Below are 23,405 nucleotides of genomic sequence, written 5' to 3' on the forward strand. Positions count from 1 at the left end.
GGTATAACACCTCTATGAAAACCAAGGACCGAGACTCCTTCCAGCTTTTGGCTCTGCATCCCAATGGTTTTGCCTTTCTGTTCATGGTCCATGACAGTTGATAAATTTGAGATTATGGCCTTTCCATTCTTTTGGCATTAAAATGTCTGTTTATCTGTATGATGGTGAGATTATATGGTTATATTTTTTTTCCTCCACATCCTTATTTGGCAAAATAAAAAGTTGTCAAACTTATGTCGAGATGCCCTACGTCACTCAACACACGTACTCATGTGAGGGCAAATTCTACCCTCAACGTGGGGCTCGAACTCACAACCTTGAGGATCAAGGGTCACACACTCCACTGATTGAGCCAGCCAGGCACTCCACAAAATTAAAAAATTTTTAAACCGATCCATGAAGTCTTAAGCTTGGAAACTTCTGGCTTATTATAAATTCAGCATTCACATAGAAACTGGAACAATGTATAACTTTTGTAGTTTTGTAGGAGTGCTGACAATTCTGACTCCAAATTAAGCCCTCCATCTTGTTCATGTTCGCTCAATGACCTCTCTTGGGGTTCTAAGTTCCAGGCCCCTTGGAGATTAACATATGTACCTCAGAAATGCCTGCCAGGTCCAGAATGGGGGAGGCTTGTTTTGGTCCCCCACGAAATCTGTTAAAGATAACAATCAATGTCTTTCCCCTTCCTGAAGCACAGGTGGTACCACAAGACCTAACTAAAGGTAGGTGTGTGTGTGAACCCTCTGATCTCCCTACAATGCTCTTGTGTGTCCCCTTGCTCTATTAAATCAGAGGATTAAGGTCCAGATCTTGCAGAGAATGGTTATGCAGCTGCTGTGGGTCATCCTCTGCTTGGAGCAACCCCCCCCACCAACAGTAAGTCACCCTGAATAAAACTGTATAAACTGTATAAAGTCACCGCCTTCGTTTTCTGGTCTCAAAGTATCTTCTCAGTTTGGGGAATATTTACTGTCTCTCCCCCACCTTCTAACACCTTTCTTCTTACATCTGTATGATCATTATACCAAGATTGACTCACTTTGGAAATGTGACTGGCAAAGGAACTTAATACCTTGTCTACCTTTCTGTAATACAGAATACCTTCATAACATGCTGGAATATTAAATGTAAGAATGATTTTGAGATTATTTTATAAACCCTAAAGATATAAAAATGTAACAGTAACTAGTATTTACTGCAGTATAGTACACTGTGATCAGGGAGGGATTAAGAAGCTATAATACCTGTGTTGAATCCCAACTCTTTGCTACTTAGTAGCTGAGCGTCCATCTGTGTACCGATATTCCAGTTTCCTCATTTATACAATGAGGATCCAGATACTTTAGCGCAGTGATTTTGTGCTCCCCAGGGGACATTTAGCATGTCTGCAGACATTTGGGTTTGACACAACTAGGGGGAGGGATGGGTTACCAGCATCTCATAGGCAAATGCTAGGGATGCTGTTAACCATCATACAATGCACAGCAGTCCAGAATCATCTATGCAGGAAATCACTATACCTTCCTCTCAATTTTGTTGTAAACTTAAAGTTGCTCGAAAAAAATTATGTCTTTAAAAATAAAAGGGTAATCATATTCTTAAGATGACAGTAACAAAATCATGTCATATATTGTAACAAAGAGCATGCTGTTTGGAGGGACAAATGTAGAAAATGGAGTGAGATGATCAAATTTAGGAAATTTTATGAGGGGGGAAGAATTATTTGAAATACTGACTGAAATCTTTCAGAAGTCACTAAAGAAAAAATCCCAGAAACAGAAGCACACTAAGATAATTTTATTTGTTCAAGGGCTCATATTGCAAGCACTAAACCAAGCATGGGCTTTGATTCTGTGAGCCCAGATTCACATATTTAGCAGGATAAAAGCAAACTGTGATCCATGTATATGGATGAAAAACTAAAGGCTCACGGTTAATCACATTGTAGTTTTAAATTTCTATAGCTTAGAGGCCAGAAGTCACAGGTCTTTTAGGTCTTTCTGGATGTCCCACAAAGTATCGGCACTTTTCTTGAGCTGAGCAACCTCATCATCCTTCAGCTTCTGGTTGATAACACTGGTTAATCCCTTAGCGTTCAGGATGCATGGAAGGCTCAGGAAGACTTCATTCTCAATCCCATACATTCCCTGCCAGAACAATAGAAATACAGACTAAGAAATGAAACCACAGATAAGAATGATCACAGATCCTATGTTTAAACAGAAAGAAATGTAGGAATTAATAAGATAAACACAAATTCATCCATTAATTTTCAACACTTACAGGCCTATATTTTCTAAATACTTACATTTTGAATTTGATTTTATACAAAGAATATACAAAATAAAGGATAAAACTAGAAATTTCTAAGAAAGTAGTAAGTACTTTATTAAATTTATTGACACATCCCTCTCTGCTTAGATATACTTTAATAAAATTTCATATATGTCTTCACATTAAATTGCACTGTAATGTGTTTCTTAATGGGCTGCTTTTCATGAAATCCTAAATTTTTAAAAATTATTTAGTTCAGGAATTTCAGATGATAGCTGATCAAGAATAAGTAATTGGAAGCCACTCAGAGGCAAGATTTCTGCAACATCCAAGAGTTGCTGAAAAAATAGTACAATTTCCAAAACACTTTATCAGTTTCTATAAAGCAATTAATTTATTCACAGGGTTAATTTAACCATATAACTAACTGGATTATTTAATTATATCAAACAAGTTGCTTTTATATATATTTTTAAACTTTTTAAAAAAAGTTTATTTATTTAATCTCTACACCCAACGTGGGGTTCGAACTCACAATCCCAAGATCAAGAGTCACATGCTCTCCCAACTGAGCCAGCCAGGTGCTCCTATTTTTTAAACTTTTAATTCCAAAATTTTTGTATATACAGGGTACTTGGGTGGCTCAGTCAGTTAAGCATCTGATTCTTGATTTTGGCTCGAGGTCATGATCTCACAGTTTGTGAGATTGAAACTTGTGTTGGGCTCTGTGCTGGTGGCATGGAGCCTGCTTGGGGTTCTGTCTCCTCTTTCTGCCCCTCCTCCACTCACACTCTCTCTCTCTCTCTCAAAATAAATAAATAAACATTTAAAAAATAAATAAAAACACATTTTTGAACATACATCAAAATAGAGATAAACAAATTCCAAACATGCACTCCAAGTCTGAATGGAGTTATCAAATTTTTGCCATACTTACTTTAAAGTTTTGCTATAGTATTTAAAAAAACCACAAACACCTGATACCACATTTAACCACCAAATACGTCTATATCTTTCTCTTTTGCATATTTCTTTTAATCTACTGCATTTTCCTCTTATGTTTTCACCCCTGCCACTAACTTGTGGAAAATGAATCAGTTAAGTCACACAATGTTTTAATACAATCTTAATTTTATTGAAAAATAATCATTTTCTACTGAAGTATATCATAGCTTTTAAACTGAACTAAATTTGCTAAGGTATCAAATACTGCAAAGGCAATCTATAGATTAATATGTCAACTTGAGCTATTATACATTTTGAGAATGTGTCAAAAAAGATTCACAGTTAATATTTAATAACAAGGGGAAAAAAAGAGAAATTTCCATAAAACTTTTGAGTCAGAAAAAATCAGACTGAGACTATCTTGTCCTTCTTTAAATAAATCTATTCATAGAATATAATACTAAAAATTATATTATATTTATTACAGTTTCTCTTACCTTCACCATTGTTGACACTGGATGAATCCTGGATAGATTTTTCAACATGGATTCAATGAGATCAGCCACACTTAATCCAATAGCCCAGTTGGTATATCCTTTTAGCTTGATGACTTCATAGGCACTAAGGAAAGAAAGAATCATAAAGAGATCATTGAAATCAGACTTAATAATTACTGAAACTGGACTCTGGATTTGGCTTCTGCTCTTTCTCTTATTAACTGTGCAATCTTCAGTAAACCTTTCTTATCTCAGTGTCCTCTACTATAAAATGAAGATAACAATGGTATCTATTTCACAAGTTTGTTAAATGACTTAACATACATGTAAAAATGTTTAAAGTTATAAACACTACCTAGAAGGCTCTTATATGAATGTTTCGATAAATTTAAACAGCTTATTGTATGCATGAATATTTACAAAGTCACAGTGGTAAAAATATTTTTTCCAACAAGTTTTCATATTCATAAACATAAATATTCCCAAAGTTATTAAGGAAATCAGGAAACAATGAAAATAAAAGGACCCTTACATTCAAAGGACAAAATATACCTTGATTTTGAGGTCCCACTTACTGTCACCTAGAATACTATGACTAAGCTAACAGCACAGTGAAGACAATACCTTGCTTGGCAATTTTCTGAGCTTAAAATTTACACCTGGAAACCCACAACGGCTCTGGTCATGGTGTAGCAGGAGTAACCAAGATTAGAATTTAGGAAACTGGCATTTAATGCAATCACTGGCTAGGAGACCTTGTGCAAGTTATATTGCCAGGGTGAGTCCCAGTTTTCTCATTTGTAAAATAAAGGGATTACGTTAACTGAAATGCTAAGTTTTAAATAATCTTTTCACAGTTTTAAATAATCTTTTCCTCCAAAAAAAAAATCATTACATTTAAACTAAGCAAAACAATTCCATGTTTGAGAAAGTCTTGTAGCAATTCTCTGCAAATAATAACAGCCAACATTTATTAAATGCTCACCAGTGTTATGTATGTGCTTGTGACTCAATTTTTATAATAATTCTATTAGCATATGACTTTACAGGGGACAAAACTGAGATTTAACTTCAAAGTTAAATGGCTTCTGCAAGACTGTAGTTAGTGCCAGTGTTGTGATTTGAATCCAAGCCCATAATCCTTTACTCTATTCCAGAATGACACCTTATTTTATAAGCATGAAGGTCACAGAAGGGAAGATGGTTAGTTAAAAAAAAAAAAGAGAGAGAGAGAGATAAAAGAGGGAGACCTCTTTAGTTAAGTGTGGAAAGGTAAATACAGCACAGCTTTCATACTTTTAGCAATCAATCAGAAAGCATTCATTTTAGGCAATGACGAGACAGTGTCCAGGTTCTAGGTTAAGTCAACGTTATTTATCGATAAGAGACAATTGGGAAGCCTTTCTCCCTTCTCACTTGTTAATTCCACATTTTGCTCCTGTTCCCTATATAACAGAATTTCTCCAGAAAAATATTTGCTTTCCCTAGGGGGACTTATATGGCAGCTTAATTTTATCTGAATAAAGATGAAACTAACCATTTTAAATCAACGACCATTCTACTTACCTTTCAACCACCATCTTGTGCACTTCCTTCCAATTTTCACTGTCATTGTCTGTTCCCATTTCCGGGTTCAGTTCCTGCAGAGAAACGCCTGCCACATTCACTCCACTCCAAACAGCCACTGGAGAAAAAGGATAAACATTTCATAGATTTCTGACACTATTTTAAAACCTCTTTTCTTCTCTTAGCTCAGATTTCACCTCAGAGGCAAGTTAGTGAATTCCCCCTGGAACTGCTCCCAAGACAACTGGCCAGTAAACTTTCCCCCAAAGGCAGACATGTGCTTTCAAACAGCCACACATTTGACATTTTAACTTTCAACCATTTTGGTGCAACACAGAATTATTGTGTCATTACTTACAGAGAATGTGAAACTCCTTGCCTCCCTCTAGGTTTGTGAAATCACAATGGGTTTCAGTTCAGGACTACCCTAAACTTTAGATTTGAGAAATTGTTAACTTCCTACTTATTTTTCTTACATAATAAACCTCTTTCTTCTGGAGCAAAGTTTAAAAAAAATCCTATGATAAGGTCCAAATATACTCTATCTCTTCATGTCCCAACTTTAGCCCATCCCTTGAACGAAACTCCATGTAACCACAGTGAATTTTTCTGGTCCTAACTGGATCAAATAGTTCCAGGAATGCCTCCAGAGGCATAGCAAAGGTCTATCAGTGACTGACTACATCTTTTGGAGGGCTTGATGCGTAAGAACACCCTTACCTGTGCCAGCCTTACCTTTACCCAGCCAAAAGTATATATTATATTAAAGATGTAGATGTACAAAAATGAATGAGGACATGTTCTGTGCTGTCGACAAGCTCAGAATTTACTGGGAGAAGCAGGTAAAGGAAAGGAAAGCAATGGGATGAGCTATCATGGAAGTATGGAGAAAGGATAATAAAACATAAGTGTCTGCTTTAATTTAAGGGTAAAGGGTGTCAGAAAGGGCTGCAAAGGGACGCCTGGGTGGCTGTTGGTTGAGCATCCGACTTTGGCTCATCTCATGGTTCATGAGTTCGAGCCCCACATCTGGCTCTCTGCTGTCAGTGTAGAGCCCACTTCGGATGTCTGTCCCCCTCTCTCTCTGCCCCTCCCCTGCTCAAAAATAAACATAAAAAAAGGGGGCTGCAAAAAAAATAAGCATTTGAAGAGGAGCTTGAGAAATAAGTATGGTTCCTCAGAGACCTTTGGAGGAGAGCACTGTAAACTCAGGAAATATGAGCAAAAGCATGGGTGAAGTCTAGTATGGCTAAAACTAGCTATGAAGGGCAAAGCTACCCATGCCCAAACAAGACTCCCTTTTAAGTCCACCACTTCTGCGAACCCAGGCTAATTCTTGGGAAAATTAAGGTACTCTCATGGCTTTTGATGAAACTATGAAATCTACATAATCAATGTCAGGGTTGTACACAATACAGGTCAAATGTGGAAATAGAAAAAAAAAAGCGTTTTGGAAAAAATGACAGTGATGAGTGAATAGAAGACTGGATAGGAGTCAGAAGACATGATTCTACTTTTGGATATGCCACTAACTGCTGAAGGATCTTTAATAAGCCACTACTCCTGCTTTGCCTTATCTTCTTCATTATGATGCAAGCCTTAAACTGTAGGACACATACTATCACTTCTAGATGTGTGGTTCTAATAACCACACAGTATAATAACTAGCATTGATTGAATTTTCACTGTACACTGGAGAGTTTTTTATATAGGCTGTAAATTCAAGCAAATCCTTGGATATAAGGAACTCTCGAATGAAGTGGTACAAGATACCTGAATAATAATTAGCATGATTATATAAAAAAGCACAAATACAACAGTCACAAGTCCAAATTCTTACACCAAAGCAAATGCTTAACTAAAATCACATTATACTCTCACTAAATTCGAAAGAAAATTTATACCTTAACCTTTTAGGGAGAAAATAGTTCCTTGCATGTAGGACAGATATGAATGTAGTAAAATAAAGACGATCATCAGTATTAAAGTATTGTGGACAATTACAGTTTTACACCATTAGCCTACACAATGTATTTTGGTTTAATAAATAGGCTTAAAAGTTATAAGATAAAATTAGAATTGTTCATAAGTGTTTTTACATCAAATTGTTTGGAAGAGAAATATCAACTCATTTAAAAATGTTTTAAGTTTATTTTTAAATTTTATTTTACTATTTTTTTAAATTTTTAATTAAAAATTTTTTTAAGTTTATTTATTTTGAGAGAGACAGAAAGTGAGCAGGGGAGGAGGGGCAGAGAGGCAGAGAGAGAGAGAGAGAGAGAGAGAGAGAGAGAGAGAGAATACCAAGCAGGCTCTGCACTGTCAGCACAGAGTCTGATGTGGGGCTCAAACTCACGGACCGTGAGATCATGGCCTGAGTTGAACCAAGAGTCGGACACTTAACCAACTGAGCCACCCAGGCACCCCTATTTTTTAATTTTAGATACATGTGTGTATATATACATACGTATATATGTGTATATATACCATATACATACGTATATGTGTATATACGTATGTATATGGTATATATACACACATGTATATGCCATATACATATATACATAGATACGTGTGTGTGTGTGTGTGTATATATATATATATATATATATATATATATATATATATATGGTAGGCACCACACCCAGAGTGGAGCTCAATGCAGGGCTTGAACTCAGGTCTCATGACCCTGAGATCAAGAGTTGGATGCTCTTCCAACTGAACCAGCCCTATTTATTTAATATTTCTGTATCCCGTGGAACAGAATTATTAACTTAAATGAAAGTTGAAATATTAACTTAAAGAAACGTTTTTTTTAACTGTTTCAAAACAAAGCATTATAAAAGAAATGGAGTGCAATATAACTTTAATGTTGGTCTTTTTATAATGATTAATTTATGTCCAACAATTCTTTTTAAATTCCTAAAAACATATTTGAGATATTTACCAAATGATCTCTTACTACTTAAATGAGTTATTAATGACTTATTAAAAATCAGATTTCATTTTTTTTCTTCATTTCTTTTTTTTCAAGTAGGCTCCATGCCTACTGTGGAGCTTGAAATCACGACCTCAGGGTCAAGATCAAGAGTTGGATGCTCTACCGACAAAGTCAACCAGGTGCCCCCAAATCAGGTTTAATTCAAAGCAAGATTTATTTTACACTATAGAATAGTACACTGGTTATGTAAAAGCTTTTGTTACCCATTTATTCCCCCTTCAATAAAAATAATGGATATAATACCTCTGTCCGTTGAAAGGACCTAGAAGCAGAGACATACCAGGATCATGAGCAAACCTAGGAGATCTTGGTTTCTAAACACCATTCCTCTTCGAAGGAAACACGGCACGTGCAGGGAACAGGGAGGTATAGCACCAATAAGTATAACACCGATATGATGCACTTTACTGTCCCAGACACAAAGAAGTGCTCAAAAAATGCTGGGATATGTCAAAAAGACACAGGAGCCAGTTTGAAGAGCCTGTTACTTGCCTAATCTGGGACAATTTCTGCATTACGATGACAGCAAGAGAACATTTGTGGAATAAAATAAAAATGTGAGTTCACATTTATATAAGTAAATGAATACATAACTGGGGAAGATAAAGCTCTCTTTTACAGTAGAACATAATAAATAGAGAAGGAATGATTGAATATTGTGTCTGACAATTATAGTAACAATTTATTTAATAAAGAATTATCAATGAATATTAAACTTAGCAGGCAAAAAACTGATGAGGAATGTATACATGTTTACCTAGTCACTATCAAAATATTCTCCCACAAATTACTCATTTGTAACATGAAGTATGTGAAAATTCAGAATGGCAAGAATAATACCATAAGTACACATAAGAATATTATGGATTTTTTCTTTACCACTTGAGTCGCCATGTTCTCCCAAAATCCATCCATGGCAGCTGCTGGGATGAATGCCAAGTTTTTCAGCCATAAGATAACGAAATCTAGCAGAATCCAGATTACACCCGCTTCCAATCACACGGTGTTTGGGCAGTCCACTTAGTTTCCAGGTAACGTATGTAAGAATATCCACTGAAAGGTTTAAAAAAATACGTGACTAAATCAAAACTGATTTCAACTGCTACATCAATTATGGGGAGGAACTTCCTCCTCCCCAACTTTTCCAGCCTTCAACTGAGATGTGGCCAGAAAGATGTGAATACTGACTTTATAGAGTTGGGGGATAATGGAGGTAAGAGAGAACCAGATCGTCCCATAAATTTCTTCCGATTGTAATGTTCCATGACAGTAATAAATGTCATCGTAACCCAAAAACCATGGGTTACTAAATTACTAAGACACACTACTACACATTTTCCTGGGCACAAAATACTAATCAGTAAGCAATTGTGATAATACAAGGGATTTACATTTTGTAGTATTTAATGAAAGGATGTCTAGGATAGAACTTCTATCCTGATGTGGCACAGCCCTGAGACTCCGTAGAGTAAAACCTGCTGGTCTAGACAGGATCACAGCACTTACAGGCTAAGCTGTCAAAAGGATAAAATGTGCACACAAGGAAGGCAAGAGGTCAATCTTGCAATCTCCACCTCCACACATATATAGACCTTGGTTATGATATTTTAAGGTCATTTTGGATGGGATATTATAAACTCTTCCTTGGCAACTTTGATTGGGTGGGAGTAACTCTCTGGAGAGTTAAGACTTTGAAGCTATACCTGGAAAGTTGTATAACCAGTTAATAATGTCTGCGTTAGGCACAGGATACAGCAACTTCCTGAGTGCCAGCTATCTGCTACTCCTGTTCCAAGCCTATGTGCCACTATGTACTTGCAACAAGTTTCATACATAAGAGTGAACTATTTAGTAACACCCATCCAGGATTGCCGATAATAATACTAATAGAATCTCTATCCTTGCTGATTCCCAACTCTCAATATTCCCTAAGCCATAAGGATTCCCCTGATTCTTATTCACAATCTTTTTCAACGTGAAGTGTCAGAAACCATTGGTTTTATCATTTTATCAATGTATCTACTATGCTCACCAATAAACAGTATGTTTGGTGGCAAATTACAGACACAAGTGTGAAACAGAGAGTGGCTTCTGACTATTGAGATGAAATAACGCAATTCTTTCTAACCAGAAGTTTTAGTTCTCTCTAACCAGAAGTTTTAATATTTTGCAAATGTTGATTTAATGAAAAAAGCAAGTAACATTTGGCATTAGCATGTATTTGTCCATCAAGATAGTCTATTTCTATCTTTAAAATTAGACTGACTAATGGCTTTTAAGCTACTCTCAAATTCATTGCCACTAGAACACACTTTTTGGCCAGCAGAAGGTCAAATATGCTAAAATGTTTCTTACAAATAGAAGCCACCTTTCAATGTTTCATTACAAATCCCAGGATAATCTTCCTAGAAAATTTAAAAAGCTTCTAGACTCTGCAACAAACTCTGATGAAAGAAACAGATGCAACTGTTTTATACAGAACTCTTCTCACAGTTTTAAACATTTGGCCTCGGACTCTGCCATTTGTTTTGAAAACACTAGTCTTTTGTGGTCAATAAAAGAAGACACAAGTATTACTTCAAGAATTGATTCTGCTAGTCAAATACTAGAACATATTTTTTTAAGCCAAAAAACAAAATAAAACAAAACCCCAAGACATTTAACTTAACAGGAATGAACCTGAAGACATCACTGTAATAAAATACCTGGATTGGAGACCACAATTATGATACAATCAGGACTGTACTTGACTATCTGAGGAATAATGAATTTGAAGACGTTAACATTCCTCTGCACCAGGTTGAGCCGGCTCTCCCCCTCCTGCTGGCGGACTCCTGCGGTTACCACCACAATCTTAGAATTGGCAGTCACAGAGTAATCTTGAAGAAGAGGGGGAAAAAGAGAAGGTACTTTAAATACAACTCTGCATCAAAATACATCATATATGAGATACTCTAGAAACTGAACATACAGAAGCTTCTAGAACTTATATAAGAATTACGTATGCAAGAATTCAACATTATAAGGATTTGAAGTCCGATGCTCAAGAGAAATGACTTCTTCCTCTTTGAGCTATGTAGAAGCAATCCAACTGGCTCGGAGAACGGACCGGGGAAATAAAGAAGGCCTTAAATTATGTTTCTGGCTAACAAATTCAAAATGCTGTTGACTTTAGAGAATATTAGATTGCTAGTAATTTGACAAAACAGAACAGTGAGTCCAAAGTTCAACAGGCAGCCCTCCAACAAAAAAAGGGACTTAAGGACACTTCTAGGTTTGTAATGTTAATCCAATCTATGAAGGGGAAGGAAGGCAGAGAAACTAATTTGTCGTTGGCTGGAAACTAATTTCTAATACGCAATATTTTGAGGAGGCCTATTCACTTTTAGCAGCTGTGTTTCTCTGGAGAATATTTTCTTCCTCAAGGAAGTGTGCCACACTTCCCAAAATGTAGACATTTTGACCTGATTGTGATCATTAGATTCAATAGCTATGGTTGAGTCACATCATAAACTGTATTGCTATGTGACTTTTGATGATTATTAATATTTTTATCAGTTTCCTCTTATAACAAGAAGATAATAAGATCTATCTCTCATAGGCTGGTTGGGAAAATGAGGTAAAATGTGATATTCAAAAAATTCACAGTACCCAGATACTAGTAATTCGATGAAGAGCAGCTATTAGTAATAGAAATTATTTTGAGGCCCACATTTCTGTCTTTAGATACTGCTATGGTGGCAATATCACTGCATACATGTGTTAACCCAGAACAGGGACAGAATATGAATTTTATTTTGCTTCTTCAAAGCACTCCAATTACTCTGTGCACATATTTTTGGGGGTTTAAAACATTCTTGTTCTCAGATACACATAAACAAGCATTATGATACAATTTCCTAAAATGTTATGCATCAGATGTGTGGAAATCATGTGGGAAGAATTCATAGAGGTAATACTTGCATTTGTCCTTGAGGATGAATTGAACTGAGAAGGAAAGAAAAACCACCAACGCTAGATTCACCAGGATAGAAGAGTAATTTTATATTAGAGTAAGGGCATCTATTATTAGATCACTTTGGTCATAAAATGCAACTACCTTTATCTGCCACAATTTTAGGTGTCTGAAGAAATAAGCTCCCATGTTGCAGATCCATCATTTCTCCTTTGAGTTTATCTTCCAAAACATCCACAAGGGCAAGTTCATCAGCCAGAGACTAGAAACACAAGAACAGGCGTTATAACCTTAAGCCATTTGAGGGCACCTCAGCTGAAGCGCAACAGGGACCCTTTAAATGGCTAAGTACCAAGTGTCTAAAAACCCTGAGAATTCTACCATGGAGTTAGGTGTGCTCTTTAAACTGCATGAGAAAGTCTTGAATTATGATTATTAAGATTTAAAACATTGATTTTTTCTAAATTTTACCTTCTAGTACTCAACTAGGATTCAATTACCATGATACAAATCACTTTAAGAATATGTAGACAAAGATTCCTCATGAAACCAACAGTTAAACAGTGGTCTTAGGATATACAAGACTTCCCATTAATGAGGGGTGGTGAAGATTCACCCAGACCCAGAAACAACCCTGGGCAGTGTCCATCCCTAAAGTCACCTCCAGTTTGGAGGGTTTTTCAGAGGAAAAATTTGGTTCAAACCACCAATAATTTGAGCATAGAGTAGAATTTGAAGCCCTGGTTGGAGCCTGAACTCCCCAGGTTGTCTTGAACCGACCTGTCATGATGGGGAAAGGAAGAGGCATCCTATGGATGGGAGGGTCCAGGAGGAGCAGATTCTCCTGTGATCAACCCAAACTTCCCCACTCTCTAAGCTCTCTTGTTTTCTATTCCAATTGTCATCCTCTGCTACTCATTCAAAATAAAAGTCTAAGTCAACAAATATACTATCTAATCTTGATCCAGTATCATAATTTTATATTCCATAAAATGTTTTATATGTAACATGTTTTATGTTTACATGTTCTCTATATCTTTACATGAAGAATGGGAGAAAACAAAGCCTTGGGTTATCCTTTTATCAATCATGTATGATATTTACTTTAATAAGAACTTGATCTCTTCTTGGAAAAGTAAGGAGGGGGGAGGTTGTCAGTCTAGATGTATCCAAACAACCTTTCAGCTTTCAAATTTGTGAAACCTTTGGAAAAAGTAGTTATCCCTCCCACCAAAATTAACTAGAGTCCTTGCCTTTACTGTCTTCAGGGCTGTTAGCAAAAGAATCAGCTTAATATGATATATCAAGACTGAAGCCCACTTAAAAATGCAGATACTGCTTCTAAGGATAGTGTCATCAGATATACAGGAGAGGGGTGTTGATAGTGAAAAGGGTAGGTAATTGGGTTCAGAAAGCACTTTGAAGGGAAAGGTAGAGTAGTCCAGGGTGGAACTCAGGGAGTCTGGAGGGCTGGCCAGCAGAGGGAGAAACCAGTAAGAAAACTTGACCTCCTTTAGTTTACCAGTCAAAGCAGGTCCTGCTCCCTGTAGGAGCCAACAAATGAGCACCGTGCAGTCTCTAGAATCCCAGTGGCTTGCTAGCCTCAAGAAATGAATTATAATAGGCTGGCTTGTGAGGGTTTCTGAGATTGAACCTCCCAATGTGTTAATTCCAAGCAACAGATTGACTTGCAAATTTATGAAGTAACCATTTTGTGAATTGGGGATTACTGAGTAACTATATTCTCATTTCCACATCTATCAAATACTGGCATTGATTGGTAGCAAGTTTTATTTAAAAATAGGTTTTGATACTTTTTAAATGGTTTTGTTCCTCTGTAGCCTCTGACAAGATCCCACAAACCCTCATTTGTGTTTTTTAAACCTTAAATTAATACATTATAAATTAATAATAGCCATAATATTCTGTCAAGGTACTAAGCACTCAGAATATCACTTTTATTTTAGTAACACCACATGTGTGCTGCTAAAGTCAGCATGGCAAAACAATTTCAGGCTTAAGTGGAAAAGGATGTCACAGGATCTCAGATCCTGTCTTTTGTTTCAGCCAGTGGGTGTAGAGAATTGGCTGAGAAGCTCATCCTCAGCTGGCAAGGAAGGAAGAGATGCAACACTTGAAAAAAATAATCGTAGCACTGAATTTAGCTGCATCTGCACAACTGAATATCCTCCGAGTGTGGGGGCAGGCAAAACAGAAGATATGTGACTAAGTACCGACACTTGTTGGACTGAAATAAATCTCCTTCTGTGTTCATACACAGGTTTCCCCCGCTATCATAAAGTAGAATGTTCCTATCAACACTTTTGTAAGCAGAAACGGCATAAAACAGAAGCGATTACCATTAACTTATATGGGAAAATTTTGAGAATTCTCAAATCCCAAAATAGCCTCTCTTAAGCTTTTATGATACCTCAGGACACATTTTGCTCAGATGCACAGAATTCAATTGAGGTAAAGCATAGATGCTCAGTTCAAAGCTGAGCAGCTTGAGGCTGAGATGCTGAGTGGGCGTGGTTCCCAGAGAAGGAGCTTGGTGGGGCCACTCACTGCTTGGGATGTGTGCTGCCTCTGTAACAAAATAAACTCTGACTGCTTTTTGCTTTTTTACCTTTTTGAGGTAAAACAGTTTCCCTCTTGGGATTTCGTTTGGTTAGCGAAAACAGCTATTAATGGAGGTCTTTCAGTAAAAGCAAAATGGCGGAACAGGAGCTTTCAAAAAGCAGGGAATAACGTGTAATATAAAGCCTATGAATTCACTTAAGCTGTTAACATATTTAAAATAGTTTGAAATAGCAAGGCTTAATTGCGAAAGCAGTAATCTTATCAAGGAACAGGTCAGGTAGAAGGCAAGAACATCACTGATGAATCTGACCCTTTGTTTAACATACAACAAAAATACCTTTTAATCTAAAGTCCTGTGTGGACCAGAGGTGGCCATATTTGCCTCTTGACCTTCTTAGCCAATAAATTACTTGCCACCAATGCCTTGGTATTTGATGGTTGCATTTTTACATTCAAGTGCTTAATCTGCATGAAATTTTGTGGGAGGAAAAGGTATAACTTTTTCCAAATAATGAACTAAATGGACAAGCACCATTTATTCAGCAATTCGTGGAATGCCACTTATATTAGTAAATACTGCTTGGGCCTTTTTCTGGGCTTTCAGTCTATGTTATTCATTGGTCTATTCTTATACAAGTACCAAATTTTAATGATGTCCTACTTTTAAGTCAAGTCCTGTTCTCTTAAAACTACTTCACAACAGGCCTGTAATTGCATTGCTCCTAGGAGACTTCTCAGGCCGTAGCTGTACCACCAGAACACAGCTAGCTGACTGTAAGTGAGGATAGATACTCCACGGCAGCTGAACACCGAGGCTAAGGGTTTATGACAACCTTGCGTGGAATGAAAGTTCTGCAAGACCCTGACAACATGATGCAGTTAATATTCACAGCCTCCCCTTGGCACCTAACATGGAGAGCCTGTGATTGGCAGTAGGGCAGGAGTTCTATTTGGCAATAGAAGCCATGGAAAAGGAAAAGCTACGATCGAAACTTGACAAAATGTAAGTGATTACTAGGAATAGCAGAAACATTTATTTTTGTGTAATACATACTTATTACTAAATGTGCCAGATATTATTCTACTAATCAGGAACACAGTAATGAACAAATTCAGCAAAGTCGCTTCTCTCATGGAATATCTCAGAAAGGGAACAGGAACTAAGCAAATAATTTGAGATGATTTCTAACAGAGGGTGAAGTTCTATAAAGACCATAAGGCAGGGATGCTTGGGTGGCTCTTTCAGCTCAGGTCATGATCTCACAGTGAGATCCAGCCTCACTCCACGATGGTGGGAAGCCTGCTCTGAATTCTCTCTGCCCCTCCCCCGTTCAAGCTTGCAGGCGCTCTCATGTTTCTCTCTCTCTCTCTCTCAAAATAAATAAAACAAATAAAAACATTTAAAAAAGACCATAAGGAAGGGTGATGTTAAAGTTTCTGCGAAGGGGGGGCACCTGGGTGGCTCAGTCAGTTAAGTGTCCAACTTCAGCTCACGTCACGATCTCACAGCTTGTGGGTTCGAGCCCCACGCCGGGCTCTGTGCTGACAGCTCAGAGCCTAGAGCCTGCTTCGGATTCTGTGTCTCCCTTTTTCTCTGTCCATCCCCCATGCACGCTCTGTCTCTCAAAAATAAACAAATGTTAAAAAAATTTACTGTAGTTGATGAATTAGAATCATTATTTAAAAATAAATGAATAAAATAAAGTTTCTGGGAAGGAAGTTAACTTGATATTGGATAGTCAGAGACTGCCTGCCTACAAAGGCATATCAAAAAGGAAGAAGTCAACTTTGATGGTCTAGGGTAGAACATTCGAGCTGACAGAAAATGGAAGGAAAAGGTTTTTTTTTTTCTCTCTCTCTTTTTTAATGTTCATTTATTTTTGAGAGAGAGAGAGTGGGGAAAGGGCAGAGAGAGAGGGAGACACAGGATCCAAAGCAGGCTCTAGGCTCTGAGCTGCCAGCATAGATAGAGCCCATTGTGGGGCTCAAACTCACAAACTATGAGATCATGACCTATGCAGAAGTCGGACATCTAACCAACTGAGCCACCCAGGCACTCCTGGAAAAGGGTTTTAAATTTTTTTTTTTTTTAACGTTTATTTATTTTTGAGACAGAGAGAGACAGAGCATGAATGGGGGAGGGTCAGAGAGAGGGAGACACAGAATCCAAAACAGGCTCCAGGCCCTGAGCTGTCAGCACAGAGCCCGATGCGGGGCTCGAACTCATGGACCGCGAGATCATGACCTGAGCCGAAGTCGGCCGCTTAACCGACTGAGCCACCCAGGCGCCCCTGGAAAAGGATTTTAGAAATGAGCATGGTATTTTGGAGAAAGATGACAGATGGTAAATGATAAACTCAGAGATGGGAAAAGTGTTGCTAACACTGTGTGAATGGTACCCCCTGGAGGTGTGTGTGCTCTCCACCAAATTGCTCTGTGAAGTCTCAGATTTTGAGAACTGTATCCTGTGTCCTGTGAAACTACTGGTAAGTTCAAGTACAGGAGCTACAATTTTTATCAAAGCTTACTACATTCAATATAAAGGCAATGAAGATGGGGAAAGTGAGCAAAAGAAGCAAAAAATAACTTGAGTTTTTGGTGGTAATGGGACACTGTACTAGGGAGCCTCAGTTGCCTTCTCAGGCCTAGCAAAGGTGTGGGCCTCCTCACCTCTCTATCTCTGATGCCACAGCTTGGCTCACTTCCTGGGGAGAAAGCAATGCGTATCCTCTGTAAAGCACACCAGTCCAGTGATGGACTCAAAACCGGATCAGGAACTTACTATCTCTGTGTGATCTTAACCAAGTGGCTTACCTTTCTAGTTTGTTTCTTTCCAACTGTAATACAGAGATGGCAATGCCCCACCAGCTTTTGAGGAGTAAATGAAGTCATATATGAACCCCTGACAGAGTAGGCACCGTTCTTTTCATCTATTAAATTAGTGGCACTTGTAATCCTTACCAACTATGAATCCTAATTCTGAAGCACTTTAATCCTCACACACTAAAATAAGATTTAAACATTTTTAATTAGTAAAAATGGTCTCTGAATAAAGGCAGCCACTCCTTCGTAGCATTGAAATTAGAAGACTCCTACTGTGTTAGCAGCTGGAGCTGTTCTCCCAAGCACTAGAACTGGGCCAAAGTGTTATATAACTGCAAACAGTCACAAGCTATTGACTGAAGGGGATTTTAAGTTTGCAATGAAAACCAGAGGTACTTTTCATGGAATGACGGCTCAGATGCTGTTTCCCAAAAGGTCCAAATTTTGCGATCAGCAGGAGGAAAGAAAAATCTTTAGCTCGTATTTTACTAACACCTTTATGTTCTTAACTGCCTACATACTAGCACAGAATAAAAAGAAACTGGAGGCGCTATGGTCAAGAGTCCAGAGTCCGCGTTCAAAATACATCTCTACTGGGGCAACTTGTGTTCTCTCAGGCGGTGCACCATGTGACTCTGATCTCCGTGTCGAGGGTTCGAGCCCCACGTTGAGGGTAGAGTTTACTTAAATTAAAAAACAAAACACAAACACACCTCTACCCTTCGGCTCTGTGACAGCTGGCAGGCTGCTTGTTCTCTTTATACCTCAGTCACCTCATCTGAAAACAGGATATGAACACTTCCCATTCTGAGGCTGTTGTTTAAAATGAGGGGTTTTATGAAAATACTTTTTTTTTTTTAATTTTTTAACGTTTTATTTATTTTTGAGACAGAGAGAGACAGAACATGAACGGGGGAGGGGCAGAGAGAGAGGGAGACACAGAATCGGAAGCAGGCTCCAGGCTCCGAGCCATCAGCCCAGAGCCCGACGCGGGTCTAGAACTCGTGGACCGTGAGATCGTGACCTGAGCTGAAGTCAGACGCTTAACCGACTGAGCCACCCAGGCGCCCCTATGAAAATACTTTCAATATGGTACATATTCGATAAACGTTTTAAAAGACATGTAAGCTGGAATATTTTTCATTTTAACTGGCATGAACAGTGAGCACTAAACTGTGATTGCTTCAATTCCCTGAAATTTGGGAAACAGCCATCCTAATAACAGGCACCAAGTCAATACTAGCTAGAAAAGTGTAAAAGCAGAAAACCTTCATTGGTGTGTACTACATATTTTAGTTGTTTTCTTTGATAATGTATACAATTGTTCCTTGAGAATTTAAACTTTGCAACAGAAACATACTTGGCTAGGGTTGTTCGGGCAGCCTTCAGATATAACACAAAGGGATAGTGTACTCTACTGAAGGCAAAGCAGCATTTTTTAGGGAGGGCAGGGTTCCTACATTTAAGGCAGCCTTCAGAAAGCTCAAGGAATCAATCCAGTGAGGTGAATAAGAAAAGACCGCTTTCCTCAAAAGTCCTTGGAGACTAAAAAAAGCAATGGCCTGACCTACCTGGAGTATATATACGGGAAGCCAGACGTCTATGGAGGTATATAGGGAAAAGTCTGCAGGGGTGGAAGGTGCTAACAGTATGACATCAGTGTTAAATCTCCTGATGCCGATAACCGTATTGATTATGTGAGAATTTATGTCCTATTAGGAAATGTACTCTGAAGGACTTAGAAGGTTATTTCCATAACCTCACCAAGTCCTGTGCAGATTATTTATTAATTATGTAGGGTAAAGGGACCTCTGCAATGGAGAAATCTTGTACTCATCACTTCAAACCAGGGCATCTTGGGCACTACCAGTAATAAGACTAGCTGATCATCACGTGCTGATGTGTGTGATGCCCCAAGAAGAAGATGACGTCACCTAGTGATAACCCCAAAATTTAACCTGAACCTAATTACGAGGAAACATCAGACCAACATAAATTGATGGGCATTCTACAAAACTGACCTGCACTCTACAAAATTGTCAGTGATAAGACAGACAAAGAAAGCTGAGTAACAGTTCCAAACTAAAGAAGAGTGAAGAGACATGTCAAGTATATAAAATATATGATTTGGGATTCGGGTGAAAATAGCTGTAAGAAGCTATAAAACAGTTGGGAGAATTTTAACTCTAAATACTATGCAGTAGATAACAGTATTGTATCAATGTTAACATCCCTGAGTATAGTAATTCTATGGTGGTCACATAAGGAGAGCATTCTCAGTAAATGCATGTTCATGTATTTAAAGGTGAAGTGTCATAAGGTCTATAACTTACTTAAAATTGTTCAGGAAAAAAAAATCTTTTAAAAGATACAATAAAACCATGAAGTGCCTAAAGAGACTGTATACACAAGCTGAAATTATCATGCATGGTGTTCTTGAAATGTACCTTTCCCAGAATGCTGATGGCACATGCCATACCAACTTGTCCAACACCCACTACAGTTATCTTATTGTTTGGGACGGCTGCCTCTTCTTTTGCCACTGGTGCAATCAGTTTTTCCTTAAGAGTTGCCATTGTGCCCTGCAAGAAAAGAATCAAAACGTTATACATACACCCACATGTGAAACCCAGATGGGAATAATCCATAAAATGTTACTGTTGCAATTCTGAACTATGGCATGGTTGAAAACTACCCTAATGACATTCTCCAACACAAAATCTATTTAAAGAACCATGTAGCCTGCTTAATAGAGAATTTCATTAAAACAAAAATTTCCATGAAGCCATAAGAATTTGGGTCCTTCTCTTCAGCCTGTGATTCTGTGCTAGTATTTAACAAGTTGCAACAATTTTGTCTTGTGGCTGTTCATTTATTGGCTGAAAGACATGAATATTTACATTTAGATTAGCCTACTTGTTTCCATTCCCCTCATAAAGAATTTATATGTAACTATGTAAACTGAATTAGGGTCCCATATTAACCCATATGTAAGCTTGGTCTAAAAGAATTAATGGCCAGTCATGAATATAATTCCTACTGCTAATGGTTATTATCACTCTTTGAAGACAGGGAATGGTTCTTCTACTTTAAGTCTCACTTAAAACCTGTTACAGTGTACTGGACATCCATACAGTGATAGGAAAAGGGTGATGAATGTTTACGTAAAATCTTCAGAAATATTACTCTCAATTCCGCTTAGTGCACCTTGGAAGCTAACTGGAAGGCAGGTACACGCTTAATACATTTTCCTTCCAGGGAGTCACATTAGGAGAATATCAGCCTTTGAATTATAATTTTGTTCCAGTCATTAAAAAAAAGAAAGAAAGAAAAAGAAAAGAAAATCTGTTGGAAAACTTTCCATCTGGTAACACCAAATTTATCTGTGACGTCAGATAATCAGGGGCATTTTCTGGATAACTAAAATGTCAAAAGTTACTGAAATAAACTTCAGTAATTATTTGCCAATTCTGTGGCAACTTAGGACACAAAATATTCTGCCCTGACTTCTTAAAGAGAGACAGTACAGGTCTCAACAAAGCCCTTTCTTCAGTGCAACAATCACTTATAATAGTAACCCATTATTAGTTTAGTTTTCTCTTTACTTTTTATGCTAGATTGTCAGGTCCACTGTACCTATTTAACTATTTCAAACCGTGCCCTGCTTTCCAGTCTCCTTTTTTGTTTCACATCTGCAGTGGACTAAGGAACAACACCTCATTTAGTAACTGATATGTTAAGTAATTGAGTTGGTAAGGCTCTAAGTTGGTATAAAGTACTTGAATTTGGAAGACAACTATGTGACAACTATTTTGTTCTATAGCTATTTTTCCTGCCCAAAATATTGCACCCCATCTGTAGGAACTACATTTAGTGATTATTTTGCAGAGTACATCTGCAGTTTTCTCACCGGTGCTAAAGAAAAAATAGTCAACCTAGTGCAATTGTCTCCACAAATGGATGGTCTTACAAAGAAATCCACACACGTCCTGCATTTTGAGCAGAATCTGATGAATACCACATCTTTTATTGTTGAACACAGACACAAAATACTCATGTTTTCTCCATTACATCTAGCTGGTTTAAGATCCTTATATATAGAATCCAGTAAGGGTGGAAAGGAAAAACCCAGAAACGGTTGCTATATACAGATTAGTTGTTCAGACAAACCTTCTAAATTAATTTTGTAAACTTCAGAAACTACAGTTTAGAGACTGAAGCCAGTACATATTTTCTTTCAGATCTTGCTGGAGAAAAGTGCTTTAAAATTTTTTCCTTAATAGGAGCTATAAGAAATTAGAAGAAAATGTTCTCTATTATATATGCAGGTCTGTGCCAAGATCAGAGTGTTGGCTGCAAGGAAAAAGAATGATAAACAGGGTTGGGGTGCCTGGGTGGCTCAGTCGGTTAAGCCTGGGACTTCAGCTCACGCCATGATCTCGTGGGCTTGTGGGTTCAGCCCCACGTGGGGCTCTGGAGCCTGGAGCCTGCTTCAGATTCTGTCTCTCTCTCTCTCTGCTCCTCCCCTGCTCATGCTCTCTCTCTCTCAAAAATAAATAAACATTAAAAATTTTTAAATAACAATAAAAAACAGAATGGTAAAGGGTAACAGTCGCTGACTCTTCGTCCTTTCCATCCTAACCTCGGGTCCAGCGCCTCTGCTGGTGGACATCCTTCCCACCCCCACCTCCTCCCGGCGCATATAAATCATTAGAAATGAGCCAATGAACCACAACTTTAGGTTCAGGTAAAAAGGTCCTTTTTGGAGGCCACCCCTCCATTTTAGCCGGTTAAAAAGCCATGTTTTGCCATATAATTCCTCCACTAGACAAGTCCCAGCCCGCCCGCTCGCCCCCGCCAGCTCTCCCGGGGCCCTAATTGCAGCTTGCGTAGCTCGCCGCCCACAGGCCACCTCTTCCTCCCCGCGCGGGCCCCCGGAGAGCAGCAGGTCACAAGGGAAGGCGGCAAACACAGATCTCCCAGGAGGTCTCTAGGGAAAATTCCAGCCCTTCCTTACTCTCAACACCCAAAGCTGGCCAAGTAAACAAAGCACCCGAAGCATGAAGAAAGGAGGCCAGAAGAGAACAGGCCCGCATGTCCAAGAAGGCCTGGATCTGTGGCCGGGTGAAAACTGGAGCGCAGGGCCAATCCTTCACCCCCGTCCCCGCAAAAGCAGGGGCATTTGTCCATTACCGTGCTGGTGGATTCCAATACCCAGACTGGAGATCAGCCAGCCCTCACTGTTGTCGGGTTCCCTCTCCCGCCCCTAGTTCCTCAAGCACGTGTCCGGGCTCCGGCCAGCAGCAGGCACTGGGGGTGATGCGGCCGCCATAAACCGGTCAAGGGCAAGCTGCAAATGCAACAAGTCTCTGCCCTGATACAGCGCAGGCTGGAGGCGAGCTCTGCGGCGGTGAGGACAAGGCCTGGGCTCTGGCAGTCCCTTCGCTCTGCCTTCCCGTTCCCCAGCGAAGGGCACGGCCTGCCGCCCCGCGCCCTGGGGTTGAGCAAGGCCCAGGCCGGATGCTCAGGGCGAAAGGCCCCAGAAAGCGGCAGTCCTTCTTGGTCCTTCTCCCTAGTGTCGCTACGCAAGGACTCCCCTGCACGCCCCACCCTGTGTCCCTGAGCGAGGACTCGGGGTCCTGGGCTGAAACCTACCAGAGAGAAACGGCTGTAAGGGTCGCGCGAAGAAGACACCGTCAGCGGCAAGCGTCTCCTCCGGCCCAGGATCTGCAAGGAGAGAGGAGGAGGCGGGGCCCAC

At 38.8% G+C, this 23,405-nt stretch overlaps 1 protein-coding gene across 1 annotated transcript; it reads right to left on the minus strand.

Annotated features, from left to right (window-relative positions):
* Positions 1-1,785: 1,785 nt before the first annotated feature.
* LDHB (lactate dehydrogenase B) lies at positions 1,786-23,405 on the minus strand. Its single transcript, XM_042946004.1, has 8 exons — positions 23,303-23,405; positions 20,095-20,229; positions 12,386-12,503; positions 10,992-11,165; positions 9,166-9,339; positions 5,286-5,403; positions 3,720-3,843; positions 1,786-2,150 (listed from the first exon to the last, which is right to left on the minus strand). The coding sequence occupies exons 2-8, from the start codon at positions 20,221-20,223 to the stop codon at positions 1,983-1,985; spliced, it is 1,005 nt and encodes a 334-aa protein (XP_042801938.1). The 5' UTR covers positions 20,224-20,229; positions 23,303-23,405; the 3' UTR covers positions 1,786-1,982.

The sequence above is a fragment of the Panthera leo genome, chromosome B4 (assembly GCF_018350215.1).
Source record: "Panthera leo isolate Ple1 chromosome B4, P.leo_Ple1_pat1.1, whole genome shotgun sequence".
NCBI classification, from domain to species: Eukaryota; Metazoa; Chordata; class Mammalia; order Carnivora; family Felidae; genus Panthera; species Panthera leo.

Excerpts from the sequence above, each read along its gene's own strand:
- LDHB (XM_042946004.1), bottom strand. The coding sequence starts at position 20,223 with ATGGCAACTCTTAAGGAAAAACTGATTGCACCAGTGGCAAAAGAAGAG. Across the intron at positions 12,504-20,094 it reads CCATCAGCATTCTGGGAAAG|TCTCTGGCTGATGAACTTGC; the intron begins GTACATTTCAAG and ends TTGTGTTTCTAG. Across the intron at positions 3,844-5,285 it reads CACAAGATGGTGGTTGAAAG|TGCCTATGAAGTCATCAAGC; the intron begins GTAAGTAGAATG and ends TTCTTTCCTTAG.